Source organism: Xiphias gladius, chromosome 8, assembly GCF_016859285.1.
Source record: "Xiphias gladius isolate SHS-SW01 ecotype Sanya breed wild chromosome 8, ASM1685928v1, whole genome shotgun sequence".
NCBI lineage: Eukaryota > Metazoa > Chordata > Actinopteri > Istiophoriformes > Xiphiidae > Xiphias > Xiphias gladius.
This window is the reverse complement of record NC_053407.1, coordinates 29,690,070-29,713,325: the sequence shown is the minus strand read 5'-3', so window position 1 is coordinate 29,713,325 and position 23,256 is coordinate 29,690,070. Positions and strand designations below refer to the sequence as shown.

General features: G+C 44.6%; 2 protein-coding genes across 4 annotated transcripts; both read left to right on the top strand.

The window, feature by feature from the left end:
- The first annotated feature begins 523 nt into the window (after positions 1-523).
- Positions 524-4,099, top strand: LOC120793387 (transmembrane emp24 domain-containing protein 6-like). Of its 3 annotated transcripts, none has more exons than XM_040133411.1 (4): positions 524-736; positions 2,252-2,378; positions 2,982-3,157; positions 3,631-3,976. In XM_040133411.1, the coding sequence occupies exons 1-4, from the start codon at positions 524-526 to the stop codon at positions 3,862-3,864; spliced, it is 750 nt and encodes a 249-aa protein (XP_039989345.1). In that variant the 3' UTR covers positions 3,865-3,976. The 3 variants fall into 3 exon arrangements, with proteins under 3 accessions (XP_039989345.1, XP_039989344.1, XP_039989346.1); XM_040133410.1 differs by having other exon boundaries at positions 581-736; positions 3,684-4,099; XM_040133412.1 differs by lacking the exon at positions 524-736 and adding an exon at positions 1,775-1,937 and having other exon boundaries at positions 3,684-4,099.
- An 8,849-nt stretch (positions 4,100-12,948) lies between these two features.
- On the top strand, positions 12,949-16,549 carry LOC120793394 (transmembrane emp24 domain-containing protein 6-like). Its single transcript, XM_040133421.1, has 4 exons — positions 12,949-13,163; positions 14,132-14,258; positions 14,340-14,494; positions 15,985-16,549. The coding sequence occupies exons 1-4, from the start codon at positions 12,963-12,965 to the stop codon at positions 16,204-16,206; spliced, it is 705 nt and encodes a 234-aa protein (XP_039989355.1). The 5' UTR covers positions 12,949-12,962; the 3' UTR covers positions 16,207-16,549.
- Positions 16,550-23,256: the final 6,707 nt, after the last annotated feature.

Here is a 23,256-nt window from a genome sequence, read left to right as displayed (position 1 = left end):
TTGTGTTTTTCATTCTAGTATCTCAACAGCTTCTGGATGGATTGCTGTGAAATGTGGTTCAGAGGTTCACGTTCCCCTCAGGATGAACCGTTATAACTTTGGTGATCCTCTGACTTTTCATCTAGCGCCATCATCAGGTCAACATTTTAATCTGTCCGGTACTTTGGTTTATGACCAAATACCTGCAGAGCTAATGACATTACCATTTGTAATTTTCAGGATCTCCTACCCGTAGTCTTAACTGGTCAAGATCACCAGTCGTTATTTAGGGAGCCTCTTCCTCATCAGACTGACAGAAATTCTTGGGCCTTTTGTGACTTTGCTTCAGACCTCGCTTTGCTTCCGTCCTTCAGTCCTTCTGCGACGTGGACGGTTATTTCTCTCTATCGGCGCCGACTCCACCTGTGAAGGGAGCCCAGTTTCCCACTGACGGAGGCAAGACTTTGGTTCCAGTTAATCATTTCTGATCTTTCCACGCTGCAACACACACACACTCTGCCTACACCTCTCATTTTCATCAGACATGTTGTCTAGGATTCCCTGCTGGTTCCTTGTTCTTTTGTTGGGGGGTCCGGTCCAGGGCGGGCCCATGACGAGCCCCCACCCCAGCATGACGGACCAGGAGCTGTTCTGGGGCGCCGACCAGTACGACTTCTCCGTGGTGCTTCCGGCTGCTGGGTTGGAGTGTTTCTGGCACTTCGCTCACCGTGGAGAGAGATTCTACCTGAGCTTCATGGTGAGATGAAACGCTGAGGCCTCCACGCGTCTTTCTCCGCAACATGGGCAGATCTTTAGTTCACGTTTCATTTTTCATTTTCATTTCAGAGCCCCTGAAAAAGTGGTTTGATGGCGAAATGTTTCTCTCTAACATTAAATGTCCATTCCGAAGTGTTTCCCACCCAGTCAGGGAGAACGACACAGAAAAAACAAAAAAGAGAAATGATCCAAACTGCGAAATTCATTTTGTTCATGTAGAATCCAATGTAATTGGATTTCAGTAAATTTCAACTTTAGTAAAGTTTCAGGCCCCTTTGAAGTTCACATATAGTAAGTTTTTATAGGATATAGCAGAGTTTTACATATACTGACATACAATAAGTTATTTTTACATGTAATATAGTAGCATATTTGTATGAAGAATACCAGTTTCTGTATATAGTAGTTTATATATTGTCACATTATGTTAAGTCATTATCGTATGTGATAACAAGGAAAAGTCTTTTTGAGGTTAAACAAGTTCTCTCTGCGTCTGTAATGAAAAGGGCTTAAATCTGAATCGGTATGCTGTGAAGATGTTTTATGTACACATAGTAATAAAACGTTTGTTTTTTTATCCCTTTACTAAATTACTTTATATTGAACAAGTCTTTGGGTCCTGTTTTCCTGAATTGTAATCGCATGCGAGAGCCACAATTGCAGCCCTAACATTCTGACGCTTTTGCATTTCTTGCGGACATGATAATGTGGCGTAAACATAGAAAATCGCCAAAAGGGAAGATCATGGGGTCACTGAAATGAAGAAGGATTCAAAGAATGTGCTCACCACATTTCATACCAATTTTGGCTTTAGATTTTTACATTTCTGTTTCTGGGAATTTTGGCCCTGATGGCAGCACTAGACCAAAGATCAGGGGGTCAGTATAACCGATGGTCAAGTTTTCCATCCAAGTTTCGTAAAGTCTGCAAAAGAACACGTGAATTGCAGTAATGTCTGACACACAGCTGGTGGAGCCGATTCTCCAGGCGCTGCCTTTAAACCACCACAGAAGAAGAGGACAGATCATGTTCTCCATGTGGAGAACGTGATGGAATCTGACGTTTCTGTCGGTTCCGTGTTAATGTGAGGAAGGTTCCAGTCTCCTCGCGGCTCCTCTCAGATCTGATGGTTCCCTCTCTTCACTGGAGGCGACGAGTGACCTTTGAGTCGCATGATTCGTGTACGTCAGCGTTTATTCACTGAGACTGTTTCTATTGCACTCTGTCACATTTCCATCTCAGCTAAGTGTAAAAGAAATTGTGAAATTTCACTCATCGGGGTTCATGAATGTTTACAGTGAATTTCATGTCACTGTGTCGGATGCTGTAGCACATGGACATTTTCCTGGGACAGAGCTGACAGGATTACGCTGTGTCACGTCATCAAACCTTGTGTCTCAACCCCAAAGTCTGCGGTGTATGAACGTGTATCTAACTCTCTCTCTCTGCTCTTGCCGTCTGTCTGATTTTCTACATGTCTGTTTTCTGTCTGTAGGTCCAGTGGGTGACGGGCGTGGGCCATGACAGACACCTGTCAGTCACCGTCAACGCTCCCAGCGGTCTGTTAGTGTCGACTGTCGATGACGCGAAGGGTCAGATCGACTTTGAGGCTGAGGAAACAGGTTGTCTGTCTGTCTGTCTCTCTGCCTGTCCGTCTGTCTGTCTGTCTGTCTGTCTCTCTGTCTGTCTCTCTGCCTGTCTGTCTGTCTGTCCGTCCGACGCAAACTACTTCAGTTTTATTTTTCCGCTTCCAATCTCCTTAATTGTTTTAACGAGTGTGAGGAAAACTGTCACCAAAAGACGAATAAAACTAAAAAATGGTCGATTTGCAGGCAGCTTAAGCTGGATGCCAGAATGTTTGTGCTGGTTTAGTTTGACTGCTAATGACAGGAGTGAGAGTGGGTGAGACAGTTGAGCACGGCCTGCCTCCCGTTATTAAGCAAGAACTGCGAATTACTAACCTTCAGCTCTCCAGTTTGACCTGTAGAAAAGAGGTGGTAGATGTTCTTGAGTGAACTGCACTGAGACTAAGAAGGACCTGTAAATTCTGAAAATTGGTGATATTACCCTTTAATATATCTGTTTGCTTATTTGTATCAATCTTTCCTTCAAGCTTTTTATCAATCGCTGTTGTTTTTTTTTGTTTTTTTTTTCCCCACCGGGGTCAGAGAGCGTCTATACTGTGTGTACATACATGTATATTCTCGCTGGTGTGTCCCGTCCAGGTTTCCATCAGATGTGTTTCAGCAACTTCCACAACCGCTTCGGCACCATGCAGGTCTTCCTCAGCTTTGGTGTTTACTACGACGGCCACCAAGACCTCGCCGCGAGCAAAGACGAGGAGAAGAAGAAGAAGGAGGAGGTCAGAAAAGACCTTAACAACACGCTGAGCGTCATAGAGGTAACGCACGGCTTCCTGTCGATGACCGGATAGCGATTACAGTTGTTGTAAGGGCAGTAGTGCCCACCAAGGGGTGTCGTAGTGGGGGGAACAGTGGAACTACGACGTCATTTTAAAACCTGACCTCATTAGCACAACAACTTTCACCGCCGGCTGAATAAGTATTTTGACAGATTATTTCTTGTATCTAAAACAATATGAGCTCTTGTGAGGCAGCGCTACCGTAAACTAGTCTGTGTCATTGTGCAATGTTATTTAAATAATTACCATTCTGAGATGCCTGTAATACTTAATAATAACTTTTGGTCTCGGTCGTGTCAGCGACAACGCCGTCACTATACTGACGAAGTGACACCGTTGTATTAGCTGTCACTATGTCCGTATTTCAATCGTAGCAGTAACAGTGGCAACAGTCGAGGCGAATGAAGACAGTAGTGAAGGTAGCGGCAGATCTGTGTGTTCTGCTGTTGCAGGACGCGACTCACAAAGTGGAGAACTACGTCTTCCACATCTTCCGCCACTACAGCTTCGCTCGCATGAGGAGGAGCGCCGACTACTACCTGCTGCTGTCCAACTCGCAGTACGTCACCTGGTGGTCCACGGCCCTCAGCCTCCTCGTCGTCACCTCCGGGTATCTGCAGCTCCTCTTCCTCAAAAGGCTCTTCATCAGCAAGACCTGCACCGAGGACGAGAGGCCTCGCTGCTGACAGACTCGGCGTCCTTTGCACGCAGGATGTTTAGTCCAGCAGAAAGAAGCCGGGGTGAAGCCAGCACCTACGGATCTGAATCCAAAAAACATCCAGATCTGTCTGTATGTATCTATGGTGGACCCGGAGCCACAAATGATACTAAAAGGCTGCAGTGGCCATTTTTCTTCCTGGTATTCTATTTGTGTCCTTGTATTTCTTCAAGCAATATAAATAAACATTGCTATTAGATGATCGTGTGAACAGTTTGCGATGTTTTCCCTCAGACCATTAAAATCAGGCTTAAGTGCTGCCATGTCCAGTTCAGCTGAAGGCAGGAAAATCCATCTGTTGTCAGTGGTGGAGAGGTTGAAGTCTGTCCACGAATCTGTCTTTTGACTCCAGGTATTTTATTCTGTTTTCCTGGTCTTGCTGGCTCAGAACTGTAAGGTTTGGAGTTGTCCGTGTCTCAACCTCCTTGCTCCTGGCGTGATGGGATAGCTGTACCTTCTCAGTGGAGTCGGTGACCCTCTCCAAGGCTGCAGTCTGCAGATGTGATGACGCTTTCTGGCGTAAACAGTCCACCTTTTCATTCAGACCTTCAACGGTGAAACGGTCCCGTCCCACTCTCTCATTCAACAGCCGGTCCTGCGCGTTCCCTGGGATCGTTTCAGCTCTGTGGCCTTTCACCGTGGAACCTAGTCGTGGCCTGTTTGGTATGAGTCTGTGTTGTCGGCGCCTCGGGTTGAACTTCAGGCGGTTTCTGTAGTCTGAAACTTTCCCGGTTGTCCTTTCAGTTCCAGGTTTCTGTAGTCTGGAACTTTCCCGGTTCTCCTTTCATGCTCACGTGCCCCTCTGAGTGTGTCCTCGCCAAGACGTCTGCAAAGATTCTCAGTCCTCCGGGTCGTGGTTAATCCAAGGAGAGTTGAATCGAGGGCAGCTGGACTTCAATAAATGTGCTAACTCATGTTCCAGCTCTGCTTTTGGTTAGAAACCAGACACCTGTTGGCTAACGGGTGAGCAAAGATCGCTGCTTCTTTAGCGTTCGCGTACTGCGTCGCCCATGAGTGCCGGTGAACAAAATGAGATTCTCCCTGGCAAAGGATCATGAACCACGCGTGATAGCTGCGTGTTTTTATGGCTCTGATACTTTTGAAGGTTTCATATCATACCGTTGGTCTCGTTTTAAATGCATCGACAGAGACTGCTCTTTTATTTAGCGGTTCCCTCTTTCCTGATCTTGTGTTTCTTTTTACTTTTACTTTTACTTTTTACTCCGGAGCAACTGTGACCCGCCTGACTGGTTTTTCTAAATACCTTCTTCCCGTACACGAGCGACCAAAGTAGAACAGTGGATAGTTTTGGTTCACTGCTTATCTGCAGTGATATGTTATCATGTGTGCGTTATGGTGACTCCTCGAGTCAACAGGACAAAGCAGACTGCAGCCATTACTTAGTCTTCAGGGTTCCTGCTGCAGGGTATTTCTGCTCCTTTTCCCATCAGAGTACAAGTTTAAAGGGCCTATAAAGAGTATTAACCCTGCACTTAACTGGGACTTTTTCAGGTTTTGTTGTGTTATGCGTTAAAGTTTAAGTTTTGTTAATGGACAGTGTTTCTCAACGATTATAACTTCTCTTATGAAGATAAATTTTATATTATTCCAGCTGAGTTATACAGCAGCCTCCACTTACGGGAGGAATTATCATCTCGACAAATGCATTAATTGACACTTATATCTACTCATAACCACATTGCAGTCTGTTGCAAACAGCCTTATGGATGCTTATCAAGACCAGAGATTCCAGTCTAAGCGATGACCTGCTGAAACAGGTATCGAAAACGGACGATGCACTGTGACGGTGACAATACGTCAAAGATGCTACAGATGCCAAAGAGGGAGGGGAAGAGGACGAAAGCACAGCGATAGTTTCTTCGGTCCGAGCAGCTGCATCCAACAGGACACTTACATCGACGTCTGCCCCCAGGTAAACTTTCTTTTCAAGTTTGAGATTATTCAGAAAAGGACTGTATAAATCATGGTTTTGTATTGTAGTAGAATTAAGACTGTCTCTGTCGGCCTCTATGCCACAAACACTTTGTGGTAAGTTTACCTGACAAGTGTTTATGTCGCAGCTGCCATCACCTTCAACCCTGACGCCGTGCACAAAGCTTTTTCCTCCCTGAGACACATCTTGTCGAACCCTTCAGTCTTCATATTACTCTGAGCACAAGGAGAAAAAGCATTTTATCAATTTTCTTAACGTAGGAAATGACTCCTACTCTGCAGGATCGATACGAAAATAAGTTATTTTAACCTTTTACCGATTTTAATCCTGTGTCATGTTTCAATTCAATTCAATTCAGTTCAGTTTTATTTATATAGCACTAAATAATGCCATAGATTATCTCCAGGCACTTTCCAGAGTAAGGTCAGGACCTTAAAATATTACAGAGAGAAACTCAGCAGTTCCCAACAGTTTCATCCACCTCACTTCGTTGGATACACTATCTGAAATTCTGTATAGTTAGTTTTATTTTTTGGCTTTATGGTTGCGTGTGTTCATGCTTTACGTTAGTTTGAATCTGCGTGCTTTCGTTTGCATAAGTTGAGCCCGGTTAAACTTTTTTGCCGACGACCCTCCGTTGTTTTGCCGCGGACGCCAGTGCCGCCGCCCCGCTGCACTGCCAGACTGGCTCCGTGCAAAAGAATGCGAGGGCCGCGTCTCGTCACGTCAGGGCTGCTGCCCGCCTGAACGCATCGCCTCTTTTCTTCTGAAAGTGTTACCTGCTTTTCGTTCACATGCCCGCGTATCAAGAAAAACTTTCAGTGTGTGGACACAAGGGTGAAGGTGTAGATCTGCAAGTACAGTGGACAAATCACCACCTTCCTTTCTAAAATCCAATTTAGTATTTTAGATTGGCATCATATTTTAATTGATATACATCAAATGTAAAACCACACCTGACCCCACTGGGCCTATTCCTGTGGAATGTGACCGGTGCTCTCTGACAGCCACTTTTGGGAAGTCAGAAAGATTTCGAGAGAACCTGGCAACTTCCTGCTCTTACAGGAGAGTGGTTTAAGTCACCATTTGACTTCCTGATCACGTTGTCTGGCGGTTTGATTTATAGTCTGTATCCTGCTCCTCCAGCTCTTCACTGAAGATGAACTGTAGGTCAATACAAAGAGAAACATTCAACCCAAAGACACATTTCCTCAAAACCCGATCTAACGTGCTGTATTTGGTATCTTTGGACACTTTGGCATCTCCATCCGTGGGTTTGAACGATGCTTGGCTGCACAGCATGAGTTTCTAATGACTGAGCCACTGACGGGATAATGTCATTGTGTCTATCTAGTTAAATAGAACAGTTTTGGAAATGGTTGAAAGAGGACAGAATTAACTATCTTGTGTAGAAATGGAGATAAAACCTGTTTACAGATTCACCGGTTAAGATGAAATGTTGTATTTTGTAAAAACATGTTGGAGAGATGATTGTATCCATAATATCTGAGATATATTTTATTTTATTTTTTTATTTTGATATTTTTGTTTATTTTATACTATTTGACTTATATTTGTCTTGTAAAGTCTAAAGACTGGAATTATAAAGATGATAAAAAGAAACCATAAATAACCTGGTGAGGACCAGATAGCTGAGAACGTTTGGGGGAAAAGTCGAGCGACTTTTCGAGTGCTTGGAAAAGTGTTTGTGTTTCTGAGACTTGCTTTCTGTCAGTTTCACTCACCCTCTTTAATTATTACACTTTCCCATAACAAATAATCTGAGAACAGAAATCACATGACCCAAAAAAAAAACAAAAAAAAAAACCATTAGCATCATTAAACTGGTTTACGGTTGTGTTTAGACTCTCACGGCACCTGGTTCAGGTTCAGGAAAGATCCTGGTCTGGAAAAATTCACAGTGACTTCGGGCTCAGCCTGTTTATTTACACTGAAACAAAACCACCATCTTTCCCGAACCGTAACAAAGATCTGAGTGCCGGAACAGAACCATAAAAAATAGCGCAATCATTTTGTGACCTGGCAGATGTGTTGATCAAAAATATTTCCTCATCGTGTCGAAAAACAAAAATGACGATGACGTTACAGGAGTTCCCAGTTAAACTGGTGCTGTCTTAGCTTCTTTGCATGCACTTTCCTGTAAGGTTTACATTGACATATAAGAGAGTTAGTCACTTTTTAATTAATCTCTCCTAATTCTTTCAGTTCGCCTGAGTACATGTAGTTATTTGGTTATTTATCTCAGTTTAGGAAATTTCAGTCTAGTTAACCGTGTTGTAGTTCTGTGCCCCATTTCCGTGGGATTTATTTTTCATATTGATTGATTTACATTTCGTTTCATCCCAAGTCAACTGCCTTTTTGTTTTTGTTTTTTTTTCAGCTTGCCATGGAGCATATTGAGGACATCTTGGGCTTGTGCAGGGGCATCTTCTGGATGGCTGCTGAGGTGAAGGTCAATAAGAGCCGCTGTCGCCGCCTTACAGAAAGAGTAAAAGCCATGGAAGGGCTGGTTGAGAACCTCAAACAAAGAGGGCCAGGCCGGATCTCCGCAAATGTGAACAGAGCCCTTTGGAAACTCTCCATGACTCTGACCACAGCCCACGAGCTGGTGAGGAAGTGCGCCAAGACCAAACTTGTGAACCTGGTGAAGTGCAACAGTGAGTTCAACAGTGTGACCGAAGGTCTGAGAGACACCTACCACGTCCTCGCCGGAGCTCTGCGGCTTGATCAGGGGCACAAGATGCACAGGATGTTCCAAGATTTTGAACTGGGCGACGTTGAGGACGACTGGGATGAGGGACCGGGGCCCTTCGGTGCAGCAGCCCCCAGGTCCGGTGCCGCGGCCCCTTTCCGTTACCCTTTCGCCGCAGCCGCCCCCAGGCCTCAACCCTCCACCGCTGTCTATGCTGCCATGGTGGGGGTGGAAGATGACTGCTTGTATTATGCAGAGGGTTTCTTTCTCAGTCAGTGATCAGGTACCGTATACTGGAGTTTCGTTGGCTGCCCGTTTGTTATTTTACATCAGCATTCATTCAGGTTGTCTTCGACATCCTCACGCATTCTTATCCCCGAGCTAATTTGATCCCAACTTACATTTAGGAAACGCGCATTTGCTTTCACGCAGAGAGCGAGATGGGAAGATCGATTCCGCTCTCGTGTCTGTACATTACTGAGGTGTAAAAACGATATTCTTTCTTACAGGTAGTTATGTGCCGGACTCTTTCTTGGCTGGACTCAGAGGCTTCCTGGAGTTTCTGCTGGTTGCCTGTACAGATTGGTTCAGAGCCAACAAGAACCAACGAGTCCTCCAAATTAAACAACAAAATACATTGGGCTCAGTTGCTCTGTGATAATGCCGATGTAACTTCCTCCTGTCATAATCCTCATGGTCACTAGAGGCTCTGTCACTTCAACGTAAACGGGTGTTGTTTTGGGGAACTTGCTGAAATGATTGATTCTGCTGTTTTTCTTGGGAGGTCAGTTGCAATTAAACAAACAAGATATATGACATTTTATTTAGTGAGCGGATTTTGTTACTGTAACCTTGTACAGAGCCAGGCTAACTGTTTCCCCCTGTTTCCAGTCTTTATGCTAAGCTAAGCTAAACAACTGCCAACTCCAGCTACACATTTACTGTACAGACACGAGAGTGGTATTGAGCTTCTCATCCAACTCTGCGTTCTGTTCGATCGACCGCCCAAAACCCAAGGATATTTAGTTTACTATCACAGAAAACCACAGAAAGAATCACATTCGAGAAGCTGAAACCAGAGAAGTTTGACACTTTCTCCTTAAAAAATGACTCAAAAGGATGAATTACCTCTTAAAATTGTTGCCAAATCATTTTCTGTTGATCAACTAGTCTCTTAATCGACTAATTACAGCAGCTTTAGTAATGAACTACTTCACTAACTCAAGCTCGAACGGCGCCACCATTAATAACTTACTTTTGTTCTACACACAAGATGAAGCCCCAAAGTAAAACCAACCTGATGTTTCTTTTCTCTGCCTGCACTGTGCGTTGCCACCCCTCGCTGAACTGATCGATCGGTGGAACAAACCCCGATCAATAATAATAACGATCTGAACCGTAGAACGATCCTGCCCCCCAGTTGGGGAGCCTGTTTTACAGGGAGACGTGCGTGTAGAGGACAGTAACCTTCAGTAAATCGATTAGATTTTTTCCTTTTACAGGGGCAAACAAACGGCTTGAATCATTAACAGAGAAAAGGCCCGAGTGCTTCTCAACTCACTGAAGACGACAGTGAAGTTTAAGGAGAAGCAGAGAGTCAGCTTCAAGACCTTCTTCGTGTTGGCTCACCCATCATAGATATACTGTGTGTATATATATATATATATATACAGATACAGATACAGATATAGATATTCTTTAAAGGCTTCTAATACCAAAACATATTGTTCCAGTAGTGTTCCGGTGCACAGACCCTCTAAGGGGCAGAGGTAAAAATAAAAAGCGCCTCCTCTCTCGCCTGCAACGTGAGGCTCTGTCTGGGGGATCAGGTACCCACGTGGTACACGGTGTCATGCATCTGTAGGGGGGGGGGGGCCAGTGTGTTGCGACATTAGTGCAGGCCGACGCTGGCAGATGCCCCCTAGAATAAAGAAAGAGAGGGTCTTGTGCCCGCAGATCACACCAGGGCAGCATTTGGGCCACTTGGTGCAGATTTCGTGCCACTCAAAAGCCCATTTCAGGGTCTCTCCAGGTCCTGAAGTCAGCCTCCTCGAAAAAAAAAGGCATTAGAGGGTGTTAAAAAGTCTCGAATGCAATTACAGAACTGTAAGATATTTTCTCTTGTCTGCAATAGGAAATGATATTTTTAGTGGTTCTCTTCCTCCAAACTAACAGCTGGACTGTTGTGACAGTGGATCATGTGACAGGAGGCAGTTCAATCCTTTTTTTTTTGTGGAGTTTCAGTCAGAACCGTCAGACCTGCGGTTAACACTGTCACTGCTGGTGCTGCAGGAGCTGGAAGACCTTCAGCTCATCATAGACAAGTAAAGATTTCAGCAGAAACCTAAGTGAACTGAGTGTTTGTGATATATGTGACATAACAATTCATAATTCCCGGCCGTATTACCCCTTCTGGTTTTCCATTTATGTCGTGATAAAAAGGCATTAAAAAGCCTTAAATTGAATTTGGTGAATCCTGCAGAAACCCTGCACTTTAGCATCTGAAAAAGCTGCAAAACACAACATGTGACATGTTAACCTCTCAAGGTTAAGCTACACATGTTCGCAAACATTTGCATATACAGTCAATACAGAGCAACTTCATCGTCCGATTGGAGTCGTATTTGTATCCACCTGTATTTGTGTCCTCCTTTTACCAACCTCCGCCTGTCTGCAGTTTGGAGCCGGGCAGGTGTCGTACACTGGGTTCATCAGCTTCAGGCCGAAAGACCAAAACAATGAGCTAAAGGAGGCTCAGAGTCTCTGTGGAGCCGAGGCGAACCGCGGCGTCGGGAGACAGTTCTCTACACGTGACACCTCTCACATCACACACAGTCATTTCATTCATGAGTAACATGAAAGGTTAGGCCAAAATTAAGCCACATGCCAGGAAATAAAGTAGTTACAATTAGCTTCACCTTTACAAGCTGCAACATTGAAGTGATGCTTACGACAAATGCATCAATAATTATAATCTTATAAAATATAAGTCATCCTGAAATGGTCCTTTCTGCATAATGAGTACTTTTACTTTTGGTATTTTAATTCAGTTCAAACTTAATATGGACACAGCTCAGGGGAGATCCATAGAACAATAAATTAGAATACAGACTATACAAAATAAATACAGTGAAAACAAGATTTTTGGTATCACATGCTTTTCCTTCAGCAAAAGTTCTGAGTACTTCCTCCACAACTGCCAAAGCGTAGCAACCGCGCAAGACATTTACTCAGTACTAAAGATTCAGCTTCAGAGTGGAACGGCTCCCTGCGCTCAGACAGGTGGAACTGCCCACGCCAGCCTCTCACATACTCGAACTGGAGACGGTTTGCTTAACATAATCATCTAAGGAGGCTGAGGTTTTTAATAACAGAATCAAAATAGTTTGAATGGTGAAACGAGCGATTGTCAACAGAAGTACAGAACTTACAGCATAAATTAACAAAATACTGTCCCCAGCGCTGCAGTAATAAATACTTTGCAAGAAAAAGTTTAGTAAAACACAAGTTCAGTCTTTTATAATCATTCAGCTGAAAGTAAAATGCAGAGATGGAGGCATTTTATGTGCATATTTTTAATCATTGTAATCGTCAAATCTCCGTCTCCTCACTCCTGCGGTTTTAAACCTTCCTGTGTCTATTGCTAATGGTGATGTAACTGAAAGCTTTTAGTTCAGGTTGGACCGTCATAAGATTGTTGTTTCATAAGAAATGATATCGGTCGGTTTGGTTTACGCTGTAAACCAACAGATTATTGTTTGCTCTTCACCTGAAGCCCCCGATTTAGCGTTCATCAGCCACATATAAACACATATGTGTAAAACACACTCTAATGTAGTTGGTTGACAACTATAACTCCTCTTGTGGGCAACAAAAACCGGAGGCTGCTGTATAGACAGATAATGAATAATAATTTAGTAAAAGACAGTTTATAATGGTTGAAAAACACTTTCAATTCATAAACTGTCCTCATAGCCTATTAACCATTTAGGAAATGTTAATCTTCTGCTGATAGATGCTGAACAGAAGGACTTCGTCTACAACAGAACCAGTTTATAAAGATTATGACCTGAGTGTTTACACAACGGATTGAAGTCTAAGATTATTTTGTACTTTTCCGTCTGTGGCTCTCAGCCCCGTTGGTCCCCCTGAATTTCTAAATGTTTCAGAACAGCTCAAAATATAGAGTTTATTTTTTAAAACAGCCTCAGTAAGTAAACGCTGAGTGAGGTTCATGAAACGTGATGATAAGATGCAAGATTTCGGTCACACTACGCCGATGACCTTATCAAATGTACGGTCTCGTGACTTGAGTTTGAGGTGGTGGTTAATAATTCTCCTCCGGCCGGTGTCTTGAGAAAGAACAGAAGAACGCGGCGGACTCCTTCGGACTGCGGTCATGCTGCTGGAGGCTCTGCTCGTGGTGCTGAGCTCTCAGGGCGTCTGGGCCAGGAAGTCCGAACCCGCCCTCAGTGAGGGGGACGCCGCTCTGTTCGGGGGCTCGGACAAATATGACTTTGCCGTCGAGGTTCCTGCCGCAGAAAAGGAGTGTTTCTGGCACTTCGCCCACCAGAGCGGGAGCTTCTACCTGATGTACATGGTGAGAGTTTTCACGGTAGACCCGTGGGACCGGGTCTCGTCTTGTCTGCGCACATGGATACGTTCGTAACCCGATGTGCCGTCGTAAAATAACCGCACAGCAGCAGATGTGTCTGTCCGCCCTTGGGCGTGTTGTCCTCAGGCTTATCACGCCGGCTTTCAAGGTGATCCAGGTAGACTTGCAAACATGAGATCGTGACCCTGCCTAAACCAGATAGGAGGTTGCAGTATGCGTACGGTACGCTGTCATTAAAAAAGCTGGCTTCCAGGGTTAAGCCAACTCATTCAATTCAGTTTTATTTATATAGCGCCAGATCATTACAGAGCTCATCTCAAACCTGCAAAAACGCAGCTCCACAGTTAGCGTTGGATCACGAGTTGGAGCTTTCAGGTTGAGCCTCTGCAGCTTCGGTCACTTTGGGATATGAACACCCCTTGACCTGTGGAGGCGCTAGTAGAGAAACGGTAATCAAAACCATGCAAGTCATTGAGAAATTATCAAGATGTAGAGTAAAATAGAAGCAGTGCACCCAAACTAAATTTAAAAAAAATAAGATACATTCATCCAGAAGATTCCGACTTTTAATAGAACAAAAGAGATCCGCATTTAATTCATATTTGGACCATATTTGATCATTTGAACAGTAGAATACATGAACTGCACTTGAGAGAAACTTAAACTTTGACTGACATAATTTATTTGAGTTAAATCCGAGTCTGTTTCACTAAGTACAGGTAAAGTATTTAAGTAGGTTTGAGTGTCTTTGAACTCAATTATCAGAGATTTCGTTGTTGGTTGTCACGTATCCAGCTCTAAATCTTTCAGATTTGTGGAACATATTGTCTGTGGCCCCTCCAGCCGCGTATCGGTGCGATCACACGATAAGCAGTCGGCCGATCGAATCGGTGCTTATCGTGGTTCCAGCTGTTTTCCGGAGACGAGTACTTCGCGTGTGTCTATGAACGCAGGTACAGCGGGTAACGGGGATGGCCCAGGATCGCCGGCTGTTTGTGACGGTCAGCTCGCCGCAGGGCGCTCTCGTGGCTTCGAGGAACGAGGCCGTCGGTCAGGTGAATTTCCAGGCCGAGGTGACAGGTAGGACCGCCTGAGAGGAACCAGCGCCTCAGTCTCCGCAGCGCCGGTTCCTCTCAGGTAACTGCAGGTTCCTCCTGACAGGTTTTTACCGGATGTGTTTTGGGAACCACAACAACCAATTTGGAGGAATCAGGGTCTTTGTGAACTTTGGTGTCATCTACGAAGGATTCCAGGAGTCAAAGGGAGAGAAGGACGAGGGGGAGGAAGTCCTCAACAGCACGCTGACTGGTATTGAGGTATTTGTCTCATTGTCAAATACGGCCTGAGACTTACAGACAGGCAGGGTCTCTTCGGCCTCTCCATCGACAGGAAGAACGTTTCGTTACGAGTACGAGTCTGCGATTTAAGATCCTACTGAAGTGAAAGTACAGAAGTACAAAATCTACTTAAAGTATCAAAAATAAAAGTACTTCATCTAGTTCCAGTGTCACAGTAAAAGTACTTCCTGTAGTCACAGTATTACTGTAAAAGTACTTCATCTAGTTCCAGTGTCACAGTAAAAGTACTTCCTGTAGTCACAGTATTACTGTAAAAGTACTTCATCTAGTTCCAGTGTCACAGTAAAAGTACTTCATCTAGTTCCAGTGTCACAGTAAAAGTACTTCATGTAGTCACAGTATCACAGTAAAAGTACTTCATCTAGTTCCAGTGTCACAGTAAAAGTACTTCATCTAGTTCCAGTGTCACAGTAAAAGTACTTCATGTAGTCACAGTATCACAGTAAAAGTACTTCCTGTAGTTCCAGTGTCACAGTAAAAGTACTTCATCTAGTTCCAGTCTCACGGTAAAAGTACCTCCTGTAGTTCCACTATCACAGTAAAAGTACTTCCTGTAGTTCCACTATCACAGTAAAAGTACTTCCTGTAGTTCCAGTATCACAGTAAAAGTACTTCATCTAGTACCAGTGTCACAGTAAAAGTACTTCATGTAGTCACAGTATCACAGTAAAAGTACTTCCTGTAGTTCCACTATCACAGTAAAAGTACTTCCTGTAGTTCCAGTATTACAGTAAAAGTACTTCATCTAGTTCCACTATCACAGTAAAAGTACTTCATCTAGTTCCACTATTACAGTAAAAGTACCTCATGTAGTTCCAGTATCACAGTAAAAGTACTTCCTGTAGTTCCACTATCACAGTAAAATTTTTACCTCTTTGGGCCTTAAACAGTTATTTAAATGAAACCACCTGAGAAGTTTAGGGGGGAAATGTCTCTGCTGACAACTATCAAACATCCCTGATGTGACAAGAGGCACCAACCAGGCTCAGTCACCAGGCGGCGCATTAAAATACAGGTTTCGTATTTATTTTTATTTAATGTAAAATATAATCTGTGAGGAAACTTTAAACAACAACTGTCAGGTAAATGTAGAGCAGTAGAAAGTGGCGTTTTTTTCTCCTAAAATGTAGTGGAGTAGAAGTGTAAAGTACTGTCTCAGAAAATGGAAATACTCATTTAGAGCACAAGTACCTCAAAACCGTACTCAAGCACAGTACTTGAGTAAATGTACTTAGTTACTTTACACCACAGCGAGGACGAGACAGAGGATTCTTTGGAGGTAAAGAGCCCTTTGTGTTTATCACTGTAAGCAGGAGGTGGATCAGCTTTACTTCATTAGTACTTGAAAGGCGACAGTATAACGGCAGCCGTCAGCTGTGATCCATCACGTAGCGCAACGCAGAGTTACGTGTGATGTCATGCTAATATATGTCACGTGTCTGGCTCAGGTGAGCGTACAGAAGCTCCAGAACCAGATCTTCCACATTTGGCGTCATTACAACTTCGCCCGCATGCGGAAAGGCAAGGATCACTACCTCCTCCTGTCCAACCTCAACTACGTCAGCTGGTGGTCGGCGACCCAAAGCCTGGTCATCCTCCTGTCCGGGTACCTGCAGGTCCTCGTCCTCAAGAGACTCTTCCGCGCAGAACCCGGCAGGCTGAGATGCTGAGAGCAGGACGCGCGCGCGTCCACGCCGCCGCTGTGAACCCCTGCGATGCTTTTCATTGTCTCCCCTCAGATATTTACTGATACTCTTTTGGAAAAGATAAAGATCTTGCACGCTGTCTGCAACATGTCATTAAAGAGCAGTCTTTTGGTTCCTGGATGTTCTTTGTTTGTGTGAAAAACCAACAGATAATCTCCTCTTTATACACGGCACACGACAATAAAACAGTAAAACCTTTCAAATAAAAGTGCAATGGAAACATTTCAAAACCATCAAAAAACAAAATAGCAGCAGAAAACAGGATCTAACGGGTGCGGATCCATATTCTTGTACGGAAAAAATGATCACGACAGACAATAGGAGAAGTTGGTTGCAGCTGTAGAAACTCTCGACAGAGGATGGAACAAATGAGTTCTCGCAACGTTTTAGTTTCCACCTTAACTTCTCTAAACCATCAGCCAGAGGGACGCATTCAGTAGTGCAAGGGTCTGTGAGAATGCTGGAACAAATACGGTGCCGTAACGTCATAAGTTCTTTTTTTTTTTTTAAAGGCACACCGTAGGTGAGTTATGGACATGCATCTATGTACATCCATGTACAGTTCACAGCCGCTCTGCGGTCGCTCGGACAACCCGGAGACCGCCGGGGGCGCCCCGGAGAGGACACATGACTTGCGGTGGCGAGTGATTAGAACAGGGACGCGCTGCGGCAACGTTCGAACGGTCAGTCATTCGGAAACTGAGCGTGCGTTTGCGGTTCCAGCTCGGGGCGGGTGCAGCGTCTACAAAACACAGCGCATCGCAGGAAAATCGCAGCGATCGGCACAACACATTCGGCCCCCAATGTTTGTGCAGTCGCTTCCTGCAGCGCGGTAGTTTATGCAGACTAATGCAGAGCAAATCGCCGTGATGTGCTTGAAGCCAACCCACGTGACCCATGCAACGTTCTGTTTCACTGGTTGCCATTGTTTCGTCCAACTCATTCGCATGGAAGAGGGCAGGCTAAGTGACGAACGCCTCAGGCACCTCTCTGAAACTCCCCCCGCACTATAACCCCCACGAAGGGAGTCGTTACTAAATGAGTTTCTGATATAAATATATCTGGATGAGTAAAATCCTTTAACCTGGTGAGTAGACGCTGGGAGATTCTACTTGTAGGACCGATCAGGGTTTTGCAGGTCTGTCCCAACAGATCAGCCATTTTAACAAGGTCACTAAAACGCGATTTCTGCAGCATTACATCGCTGATACGTGCCTCTACTTGTGTTTCAACTGGCTCCCTCCTGGGCGGCCTAAGAAGACAATGGCAGTTACAGTAATTCAGAAAGCTCCAGCCAGGACTACGGTGAAGACAGAGACGAACACGGCTGCCTCTCATTTTTAATGTTCCCACAAGAACTCTCAGATCTTCCACTGCCTTTTGTTTAGAGGTTCCTAATGTTTGCGACAAGAGCTCCGGGGAGGCTGCTTTGTTTTTACGCCCATAAACTGTGGACCCCCCCTTCTGGCTCTTAGAACAATAAACGCCCTCTGTATTTTTAAAAAGATAATAACCCGTATTTTTAATCTGTCTTGTAATTTGGGGCAGACCAACTTTGTCAATCTTACCCTTCAGTTTACGCTGTTGATTTTGTTGTTAGTGATTTGAATGTTTTACAGTATCACACTGTCGTCTGTTATTGTTTTAATCCTGCATTTTAAAGCACCTTAGGCTGTATCCCTGCTGATGACACACAAATAAAATGATCATATCACTATATGCTGCTTGGAAGCTGGATTGATACATCGGAGGCAACAGAGTAATGCAAATCACCACGAAGCACATTTGATCCAGACGCCCCACAGCCACCATTCCCCAGGGGTCATTTAAATCCGTCTTGGTTTGAAAGCTATTGTGTGCTTCTTTTTTTTTTTAAATGCATTTCCTCTAGAGTCTAAAGGGTCAGGCAGAATGAACGGATACAGGTTTGTCTCACAGTGAGAACTCGCTGCCTTGACACCGTGTCCATTTCCGTCTTTTTCTTAACTGCGCGGCTTTTCTATCCTCCTGATTCGGCCACATTGCGCTGTGATTTCCCCTCAGATTGCCTGAGGCTGATGCATTACCCTGACGTGAAAAGCAGGTTTCACATATGACTGGATGGTTTCTATGTTGTGTGCGTCCCAACAGTGTTGGCACAGCGTCACATATGCCTCAGATGTTTCAGATAAAATACCTGCTAAGTGCAGGGAAGTTACGTCGGTGCTAAAACACAAAATTACTTTCCTTTTCTCAAATGTCCACACTTGGATTCAGAAAGACTGCTTGTCAAGATCCACTCACAGGTAAATCTTTTTGGTTTTTTTGGGTTTTTGGGGTTTTTTTTACCATCTCTAACTTTATAACTTTGCTCTGATATGAGATCGTACATAGTTCTATGAAATCCCATGAGAACTTTTAATGGGCAAAAAAAAAACTGCCCAGTTTTCAGCTTTGTGACAATACATGGATCGGATAATCCAAACGGTCTTCAAATGCTTTATTTTGCTTGAGAAGCAGGGAAATGTTTATTAAATCATAAATGAACATTTAACGGATGGATTCAGTGTTTTTCAAGTCTGTCTTAAAACAATTGTCAGGTGCCCACACGAGCAATGAAACTGGTTTGGCTGTAGTCATTCCTCCTGTTCATGCGGGAAATTAAAAGGTTCTTCCTCGTGCGCTTTCAACGTTATTCGTGGGAGACAAAAGCCACAGTCCTCACTCTGTTTATCTGAAATCAATATGATTTCAGATAAACAGGCGTCTGAAATCGAGGATACCGTTAATAGATCGTCTTTTCAGTACCAAATTTTTCTCCGACAGCATTTCCTTGGTGAATTGAGGTGGAGGGACAGTAACATCCTTTCATCCCCCAGTTTGTCTGAAAATTTCAAAATGTCCACAATTACAAATACATGGATTTCACTGGACAGTGAAGACATATGCTATGGACTGTTTTATAGGACACATATCATATACTGGTTGACTGACATTACACATTTGTACAAGAAATGTGTAAACAAAAAGTCAGCGTTAAATAAGTTGTTAGACGGATGTGACAGGCAGATGTTACTGGAGGATGTGAGAAGGGGGTTGTGCCATAAAGTGAGCTGTTTAGGTTGTTTTTACAAAACTACGGTGACAGGAGAGGGGACCGTGGGTTTGCGGGTAAGCTGACGAGGAAGGTAACATTCGCTGGCATGGCATTCCCGAACCTGAACCGAGTGCCTCGAGAGTCTAAAATGAACCATAAAACAGTTTAATGCTGCTGGAGTCTCGACAAGTGGATATTGTGCCGCAAGATTGGATATTTTTGCAGGAAGAAATACATTGTCTGTAACCATCTTACTGATATGATCAGTATCAGTGTATTTGTGACTTGCCAAACACCTAAATCAACACCATATCCTCGGTAGGTTGATATGCAATGCTATTCTGGTCGCAATTACGTTTTTTACAAAAAGTCTTTGCTGTTGCAGTCGTATTTAAACGAGGTTTCTAGCAGACAGGTTTGGTCTGATGGCTTCCTCTCCAACAAAAGATCTTTGGCTGAGTACAGACACACGAACCAACGATAGACAGGTTTAATAAATCCGTGTGTCAACAAGTTACTGACAGAATCGACAGCTGATGTGACCTGCTGCTGCCGACAACGTTTGGCATTTTAACCGCTGAAGGTGGCGCTCACTGATGCTCGGTACACTGATGTTTGCTAACAGGGAAAGAGAAAGGAGAGATAACGGCTTTGTCGCTGTCAGAGTTCAGTGAATCAACCTCTGTGTCAAAGCTCAGAGTAACTGGCATCGCTGTGTTGAGATCATTTTTCACGTCCACACACTGCGAGACGCTCGCACCTCAGAGCCTGGCTGTCGTAGAGAAGAGCAGCGCTGCAACCGTAGCAGGCTGAGGTGGACCGAGCACAGTAGAGTACAGTAAAGAAAGGACCAGTTTTCAATCCGCTTTACTTTAGCAGATGCTGATCCATTTAAATATGCCCGGATTGGCCCCGACGTGATCCTTATTGGCTCGGGACATATGTTTCGAGACGAGACTCGGACTTGAAAACTTTCTGCTGCCAGCATGAATTCTTAAGGAGATACTCTGCAACAGTGAGTTCTCTTAGGATTTGAGGAGATGATTTCCGACGAGATGGTTTTGTTAATTTCAGCTGAATTCAACTCAGTTAAGTTCAGTCTGGTTAAGTTCACGTCACTGTGGCACCATCCCACTTCATTCCACGCTAACTGCTTCTCTGTCTCTACAGCTGACCATGGATCACATAGAACGTATCTTGTGTGTATGCAACACCATCTACCAGATGGTTGAGAATACGAAGGCCAACAAGGAGCGCTGCCAACGAGTCGCCCAGAGAGTCAAAGCCCTGGAGGAGCTGGTTCTGACCATCAAACAAAGAGGCCCGGGCCAAATCTCCGCCACTGTGGACAAGGCTCTGAAGGAACTCTGCCTCACCCTGGTTTCTGCCAGAGAGGTGATGAGGAAATACTCCCAAACTAAGTCTGTCAAGAGCTTCCTGAGAAGCAGCAGGCATGAAGAACAGTTCTCCAAGGTGAACGAAAGACTCACTGATAACTTCCAGGTCCTGTCCGGGGCTCTGCAGATCGAGCAGGGGAACATACTGTACAAAGTCGCTGAATCTGTTTTAGTAAAGAGACAGGAGCAACCTCTTACTAGTCCCATAGCCCCAGTGCCTCCCCCCACGCCAGTGTCTGGCCCCACAGCCCCCATGCCTCCCCCCACGCCAGTGTCTGGCCCCACAGCCCCCATGCCTCCCCCCATGCCCATTGCCCCTCTACCTGTCCGCATTCCTATGTGTAACCCCACAACTCCCATATCTGTCAACTGCATGTTGCCCCCCAGTCCAGTGTTCGTCCCTGCAGCCTCTATGCCTGTGCGCTGCATCATGTCCCCCATGCAAGTGTCTAACCCCATGAACCCCATGCCTCTTACTAGAGTCGCGGCCTTCTCGAACCCTCTCTCCACCACCATTATCTCCCAGCACGTCCCTGTTACGATGTCCTCCATCGTTATCTCCCCCACCACGGCCCCCATGGCCCCGATGCCTCTCACCAGACCTGTTGCCCCCATGACTATTTTGCCACAAAATACATCCGTTGTAACAAGTTATGTAAAATCTTTTTTGCGTTAAAACAATAGAAACATCCTCTGAGAGGAATTTCTGTGATGTGTGGGGACAGAGGGTAGGAAGGTAGGAATAAGACCGCTCATCATTGCTGCGTATTCAACCACTGTGTATGCGACAGATGTACAAAGTTTATCTGTGAGCACTGCGTGGGCACGGTACTCCCCCCCAGGTCCGGGTACACTTGAAGCAGACTAGTTAAACCAAGTGTTTGTACATGTTCCCAGTGACCCCTCTCTGTGACGGCAGGGTGAAAAGCCTGCCGTCACCGGGAGGGGCAAGACGCAGTGAATCTTGTAAATGGGGATAGCGGTGCACATTTCGTGGCAGGCATTCGTGGTGTCGCTCTCGTCTGTATGGACGAAAAGCGAAGGAAGCGGTTGCTTATAGAGTGGAAAAGGAGGGATTGGGAGAGAATTTCAAATCCTGCCTGTTTTCCTACCAGCTGACCACACCGAGTGTCCCACTTAAATTATTATAGACTCATTCAAGGTTTAAAAAGGTTTTGAAGGATCACTAAATCTATATAAAATCCCAGAGTCGTGATCGCTCTCAATCACGAAAAGAACTTTATTAGTGCTGCTAGAAAACAATGTCTTTCTGAACTCAGTCTATAAAAGAGAAAAACCCTGCATGGTATTGTTTGTATATGTCTTCTGTACCGCCAGTGTTCACACGGGCATTTATTCTGTTTGTATTCAATATGTTTACTATTGATTGTTATCATTATATCATTATAATGTTATTATATATATTTATGAGAAGCACTTTAAATGGCCACGTTTACACAAAATGCAAATTAATATTGTCTTTTTGACAGGTCTGACAGGTGATGCCTCATGAACTGTATGTAAACAGAGCAATAACTTGTTGTTATAACGGGCGACAGAGAGCCGGGTTATTATTAAAGAAGCAACCAGTAATCCCAACACTTGAGCGTAGAGATTCATTCTCGACCAAGGTTCACTGAGAGTTTTTTCTCCACTTATCTGATGCATGTCTGCCCGCTGTACAGGACTGTAAAAACCTATTCGCTTAACTCTTGAATGATTTCTGTCGCACCTGTCAGCGGTGTCATGCTAGAAAGGAATAACAGCATCATATTACATTTCTTTACTTGTTGCCCGGTGCCCCTTCATTCCCATTTCTCCGACCCAGACCATCACCCGGTGACACACTTAGCTTTAGCCTCAGGCTGGTAGCATGATATCATGGATGTAGCCATCAAGTGCATGTTTAAGACCCTTTTGCGCGTTCGTCGTTTTTGTATGAGTCGTCTGTGGATATCGAAAACTCGGCCGTAGCTACTGTTAATCAACTGCCGAGGCAGCTGCCGCAAATAAAATCTGCCCGAGTCATTTCAGTCTACTTCAGTCTTTAGTCAGACCCGTCGTTTAAAAGATTACCCAGACTTTGGAGTGGTAAATCTGCTGCAGCCTGGAGACACGTCACGCTAACATGGAAGCTTGACAGGAGTAGCAAAACTACAAGTCCTCCAAATTAAACTACAAAACACATCTTTGGTCTGTACCCTCCAGAACGACACGTCTAAGCGTTTTCTGATCTGATGCCTCAGTGGTCACTGCCGGCCCGCCCAATAGATCACGTCAAGCCATGACATCTCTCTGACCCAGCCCCCCCCCAGCCCCATGCAGGTCCTGTCAGTGGATGGATTTGATTGGCAACGGGTGCTGCAGAAAACTTTCCAATCACCCGCCAGGACAATAAAGAGGAAAAGTGATTCAGCTGTGTGTGTGATGATGACAAACTAAAGGGAAATGAGAAGCTTTAATCACATGTGGAGTTTTTACCATCGACAGAAGCTACAAAACCACACGCTGATATATAAGACGTTACACCAAATATATGAC